General features: G+C 34.7%; 1 protein-coding gene across 1 annotated transcript; it reads right to left on the bottom strand.

Moving 5' to 3' along the window:
• Nucleotides 1-3434: 3434 nt before the first annotated feature.
• LOC114355558 (E3 ubiquitin-protein ligase LRSAM1) lies at nucleotides 3435-6689 on the bottom strand. Its single transcript, XM_028308477.1, has 2 exons — nucleotides 4370-6689; nucleotides 3435-4157 (listed from the first exon to the last, which is right to left on the bottom strand). The coding sequence occupies exon 1, from the start codon at nucleotides 6523-6525 to the stop codon at nucleotides 4387-4389; it is 2139 nt and encodes a 712-aa protein (XP_028164278.1). The 5' UTR covers nucleotides 6526-6689; the 3' UTR covers nucleotides 3435-4157; nucleotides 4370-4386.
• Between the last annotated feature and the right edge of the window lie 111 nt (nucleotides 6690-6800).

The following is a 6800-nucleotide window of genomic DNA, read 5'->3' as shown; positions in this document are numbered from 1 at the left end:
TTACGGTCAAAGTGATAAATGTGAAAATTATGAATAATCGCCGGTTATTATGAATAATTACCGCATGATTTGGTAAATGTGATTAATATGAGGTCATTTATGTGTGTATAAAACTAAATAGGCGGCTTAGGGGTGGCCCAAGGGCCACCCCCGCCGCACCTTAACCTATTTTTCACTTTAAATCAAAACATTATGTTATAGGCATCATGGAAAAGTAATATTATGCAAAAAACATTCCAAACTCATTATGCCAAATTATACTAATATATGATATCAAAACGTTCAAAAGTTTGGCTGTACACGAGCACGTACACAAGATGTTGTTCTCTTTTATGAAATTTGTTAGTACTAAGGTTGAATTATTAAATAATCACTGTTAAATGTGATTAATTTATCACTTTCACCGCGACTGTCGGGAATTATTCATAATAACCGGTTATTATTAATAATTTTCAATTTATCACATTAACCGTAACATATACATACTTGTAAAGGCTTCGGCAGACAGCGGGCAGGTCGGGTATTCGCGGGCCCTTAATTACAGATCGAGAATAGTTTAAATTTTCAATAATGTAATAGGCAGACCGCTTGTTTCAGCGAGTTTTAACCCGCACTAGGCATGCCAGAAGTGTACCAAAGCCTTTCGAATGTGGTTATCATATAATATAATATAAAGATGATAATAATTAAGAAAACAGTTTAAGAGATTTCAAATATTTCAAACCTAACAAACAAATGCACAGCCTGGAAAAGTAAATCAATAAATTTTAATGATTATAAGTTATAACAGTCATCAAATATTTTAAAGGCACAATCTTTTAATTTATTTATGACTTCAAGAGATCCCTAACTCTAAAGACTTGATTTTCTATAACCTTAGAATACATGTCACATACAAAGAAAAAACGTGGAAAAAGCAATTGATTTCACTCAATATGGTGGGGACAATAAGAAAGTTAGTACTTCTGAGTAATTCGTTTTGCAGGAAAATATTTTATAGTAGCGGTGTTAACAAGTAGTTACAGTAAAATTAATTCTTGATTGATTAAACAAAAAGAAAAAACGTAAACATAACTTTGACGAGAGTGGAAGCGGATATTACATAGTATTAAGTGCGCTTATCGGCAAAACGAAATATGCGAATACTATAAACAACTCCAAAATTAATAATGTTGGTAAAAACAGGAAATGGGACTTGTCCTACGACACTTTTCTACCACTGCAACTCCTGTATAGCCAGCGTGGCCTTCAACTAAACCCAACCAGTAACGGTTGGAAACAGGAAGGAAGGATAAAAACAGGAAAATAAACATACACTCGCTTCAATACCCAAAATAAATGAATAATCCATAAAAACAAGTAATATGGAGCATTCCACGCGAAGCGGACAGGTAAAAAAAGTCGATGTTTCCGATTTCAGTAATATTTGAGTATGTTCTACCTATACATATTATTGATACGTGTACCAAATATTTTTGTTATATAATGACTAGTTTAAGAGTTATGGGTCTTCGAAGTTTTCGACAACCGGTTGGCATGCAGTACTTCAAAGCCGATTATGGAGTCATAAAATTATTTATTAAAATAATTAAACCACGGGATTTATTACTTCATTTACCGTGCTTTTTAACTGTATTTTTGGAAACGAAAAAAAAATTATTTTTTCCTAAAAAAAATGCAAATTAATTTTTTTTCCTTGATTTTCACAAAGTTCGACCCTTTCGATTTTTTTAATTTTTTTTATTTAAATAGCTAATATTGTGTAGAACATTCATGCCAACTTTCAAAGTGGGCGTGGAAGTGGATTCGGAGCTAGACTGAAAATACTGCCGAAGGGTGGCGTCCAGCGCCGCGCCGTCGCGCTGCCGCGCCTGAAGCCCGCCGCCTGTGCGCGTTTAGTGAAACTGACAAGCAAATAAAATCACTTTTGACGGAATGTTTTGTAGATTTTTAATAACACCAAGACATTTTTAATACCTATTAAATACTAAAATACGTTATAAAATAAAGTAGTAGTAGTAAATAAAGTTGCGTTTTTCCGTATCGTGAAAAATAAATTACATTACTCGTAACTGTGAATATTTCCTAACAAAAATAGAATGAGCTGTTATTTTTATACCTTTCGAGTTACAAAAGGCGATTATGTGGGAGGCAGACGGTCGTCAGTGCTTTCATCCTATTCCTATGAAATTAAGTGGCTCATAATAATTTTTAGATATAATGAATACTAGACCTTTCATTCTATCTAGTCTTTTGAAAGGTCGTAAATTATTGGTAATTAGAAGATATTGTGGACCGGATTAATAGATCCACCAGTTAATTTAGGTCCGGACTAATACCCAGAACCGAACCGAACCGGCCGTGCCGCCCGGCATGTGCGTATACGCCATAACTAAGCTTCTGTAGTACATGTACTATGTACTAATAGGAAGCAATTCCTTTAATTAAGTGAACGAGAACGAACTATTCCGTCTTGGTCGTTCAAATCGGTCTTTTAGTTCACTTTAGTACAGCCGATCACTAATGAATAGGTGTGAACGAGACGTGAAATTGGTGACAACCGCGCGTGAGCGAGATGGATTCGGCTCTGTGAGTGTGTAGCGAGTATTTTTCGATATTGGACCATAAAAGCATATGAGTAAAGACTTTTTTCCTTCGATCTACCTAATAGAATCAGTGTACTAAAATGTGCTAGTTAATAGTACTAGAAGACCGAACAAGTTCATTTGACCGATTTTCTGAGTTCGGAGCGATCCTTTCAGTGTCCGAGTAAGAACAAGCCTGGCCATAACGTATTTTTTAGTATTTAATAGGTACTAAAAATGTATTGGTTGGTGTTATTAAAAATCTACAAAACATTCCGTCAAAAGTGATTTTATTTGCTTGTCAGTTTCACTAAACGCGCACAGGCGGCGGGCTTCAGGCGCGGCAGCGCGACGGCGCGGCGCTGGACGCCACCCTTCGGTAGTATTTTCAGTCTAGCTCCGAATCCACTTCCACGCCCACTTTGAAAGTTGGCATGAATGTTCTACACAATATTAGCTATTTAAATAAAAAAAATTAAAAAAATCGAAAGGGTCGAACTTTGTGAAAATTAAGGAAAAAAAAATAATTTGCATTTTTTATAAGAAAAAATAATTTTTTTTTCGTTTCCAAAAATACCGTTAAAAAGCACCGTAAATGAAGTAATAAATCCCGTGGTTTAATTATTTTAATATATAATTTTATGACTCCATAATCGGCTTTGAAGTACTGCATGCCAACCTGTTGTCGAAAACTTCGAAGACCCATAACTCTTAAACTAGTCATTATATTACAAAAATATTTGGTACACGTATCAATAGTAAGTATAGGTAGAACATACTCAAATATTACTGAAATCGCAAACATCGACATTTTTTACCTGCCCGCTTCGCGTGGAATGCCCCATATGTTAGTTCTGCTTCTGATTCATTAGTTTGTCCAATGCAATCGCTAATTTACCGAGTCTTTGTATCAATAGGTTACTACGCAGTTACTGCGTAGTTGTAATAATTTGTCGTATCAGATGTCACATACCATTTAGCTTAACGAATGTCGTTATTGCAATGCAGACCTTATGGCAATTTTAGAAGGTTCAACCTTTGCCTTCGTTTTCGAATCAGATAATATCAAGATATAATAATAATGCATAATATTATTTTTATACAGTTAGTAACTATCAGTTACCTATACACAAGAGATAAATATAAATCATTAGTCAGTTGGGGCATAATTTATACTTAATTTTCTTTATATTCCAAATACAGGCATTTAAATACAATAAAATTAATCAAAAAAGGTCCCTTAGTAAGAGCACATACAGAACACACGCGTGGCATAAGACCGCCCATTTCGTGGTTGTCACTTGCGCAGTGCGGTAAAAAAACGTGAGCAAATATTGCGCCATGATTATACATATTACAATCATTATACACATATTAAATTTATTGCTCTTGTTTTTATTGTGTAACCACTTTGTGTGTTCTCAGGCTGAGGTACCTAAACAGCCTTTAACTGATCAAATGATTATGACATTGTATATTCCTTTAGTGCTTTATCCCTTTGGAGCAAAAATAAAGTTTGAGTCTAATACCTTGTGCTTTCTGTAGACTTCAACATTGTCAATTGCTGGACACCTGAAAATTACAATAACATCGATTACAATATATGCTGCACAGCAGAACACATTAATATACAAATTGAGTTTATCTGAAAACTGCATATCTCCAAATACTGATAAGATAGTAAAAGTGACTAATGCAGAAGCTAGTTATGGCTGTTCATAGTGTTCATTTATAAATTTGTACCTATTTGTAAACATTAATGATTATGAAGAATACAAACTTACAAGATCAGTCTTCCAGGTCATGCCAGTCGAACCCTTATAACTCTTTCGACGTCACCTCTACACAATGGACAGTTTTCAATTTCCTTTTGTGAACAAAGTAGGCAGCAACACATGTGTCCACATGGAACAAATACTACCTCGCATTTTGCATCCATACAAACGACACACTCCGACTCATATGTGGTGTCATCACTGTCACCAGCAGTGACAACTCCACTACAATTCTGTTCAGTAACGCTCGGTTCAAGAGGTGCACTAGGGGTAGGTGCATCTGGTACATCATTCATCTTCTCATATTTGTTTGTATTCTGATTCTTTGCTTGAACATACTCATTGATTGCCCTCAAAATACCTTCTCTATCAACAAGTAAAGAAATCCCAGTCTCTTTCAATTTCTCATCGTCAATGTCCAACAAAGATCCCTCTGAAAACAAAAATTTCACCAAAAATGGCAAACAGTGTATAACTCCTTCTTGCAACAAATAGTTGGCTAAAACCGGATCCAAGTGTTTGCCCACATCCAGTAAAGTTCTTGGGGCAGAATCCATCAACTTTTGGTAATTCTTCAACCAAAAATCTGTTGATTTTGCATCAGTTTCGTTTTCCATTTCTCTTACTGTGACAATAAGTTGTTTTCTTCTTTGTGTCTGCTGATCCAAGAGATCATCTAACAGAGTTACCATTTGAACTCTTTGCTGCATCAGTTCATTGTAATTGTAATTTATCTGCAATTTTTTCTTCTCTTGTTCTATTGTACTCAGTCTGGCTAAATGTGATGAAATCAATGCTATTTCTTCATTTAAACTCCAACTTTTTGCATCAACTCTCTCAATTAATGAAGCAACAGCTGCCTTTTGGACATCCTGATCTTCCAGTAGTTGTTCAACCAAGGCAGTACGGGACTGATCTTTTGCTTTTAATAAATCCTGCAATTTTTCTGTACCCTCCATATCTTGCAGTAGCAAACTTTCTTTTACATTACTTTGACTGTCTTCATAGTGTTTTTTAGAGTTTTGAATTGTGTAATCTTCCTCTATTAGCATTTCCATTGCTTTTAAAACATCAGATTTTTTAATATTATCATAATTTTGTCTAGCTATTTCAAGTAATCTTTCATGTTCAGACTGTTCATATGCAAGCTGTTGTTGTAATATTTCTGGCTTCAAAAACTCAGACTGTATAAAGTTTTTAACTAAACATTCAATTTCTTCCTCATCTTTTTGAATTGCTTTTAATAATCTTTGCCTTTCTATTTCTTTAGATTCATGAACTTTTGCTATTTCACTGTCTAATTCTTGCTGTTCTTGCAAAACTTTTGAAAGGAATCTTTCCCTCTGCTGTTTAGCAGCTTCATGAAATTTGTTTTCTTGCTCAATAATAGCAGCTTCTTGCTCTTCCCATGTAGCAGTGCTATACTTTACAAATGGATCTATGGTCACGCTTGGAACCTGTATAGTAGTTAGGTCCGACTCCATTGGTAAAGGAGGAGTATATTCTACCTCTAATTTTTTGCAAAGAAATTTCATAATTTCTGGAGTACCAAGGCAAATAACATGTGGTGGAGGGAAAATAAAATAGTCTGAATCCAACTCGATAGTTACAATATTTGATGCTAGACATAATTCTGGACAAAGTTCGTTCAATTCTTCATTTTTATTGATATTTAACTTTCTCAGTCTCTTTAACTTGCCAAGTGCAGGAGTCAACTTTTTTAGTCTATTTTTTGAAATATCTATTATTTTCAAATTTTGCAAGTATTCTATGTTATCTGGTATGAACTCCAAATAGTTATTATGGACATGTAATTCAGTCAAATTTACTAAAAATTTAATATCATTAGGCAACTTTGAGAATTTATTGCAACTTAAATTGAGGACTTTGATAAGATACAAGTCTGATAACAAGCCGCCTTCATCCAACGAATGCAGGCGGTTCCCTTGTAAATATAAATATTCTTTTCTGTACACTTTGCAGATTGAAAAAATTCCAGAAGGGACTTGTCGTAGTTCGCAATCTGTCAAATCGAAGTGCGGTTCTGGAGACTCTTTAGCTATGTAAAGTTTCCTCTCCAGCTTACCTCGTGAGTCACTAGTATTAGAATTCTTACCAAACAACAACATAGTCGTTTGATTTACGCACGATACAGCACAACCCATTAAATTATCAAAACAATAATCCGCACAGAATAACCTCTCTGTCACCGATTCAAAAATAACATTGCTGTAAACCTAGCTAAGGTTTATGCACTTAATTAAATGCTAGGGTCTTGATTATCACAATCATTTCGATAAGCTGATTCAATTCATTTTCAATTCGTCACAATCACGGGGTGGAAACGCCATAGAGTTTGACAGCTCCATAGAGAGTGAATTTTTTTGACAGTTCCGAGAGGAAGTGACTTTTTTTATAGTTGTCTTCTGTATGCGACAGT

Source organism: Ostrinia furnacalis, unplaced genomic scaffold, assembly GCF_004193835.3.
Source record: "Ostrinia furnacalis isolate ACB-3 unplaced genomic scaffold, ASM419383v2 OfSCF0207, whole genome shotgun sequence".
NCBI lineage: Eukaryota > Metazoa > Arthropoda > Insecta > Lepidoptera > Crambidae > Ostrinia > Ostrinia furnacalis.
Note: the sequence above shows the minus strand (reverse complement) of the source record. Positions and strands in the feature narration are given on the sequence as shown.

Bases quoted from the DNA above. Each gene is read 5' to 3' on its own strand.
- LOC114355558 (XM_028308477.1), bottom strand. From the start codon at position 6,525: ATGGGTTGTGCTGTATCGTGCGTAAATCAAACGACTATGTTGTTGTTT.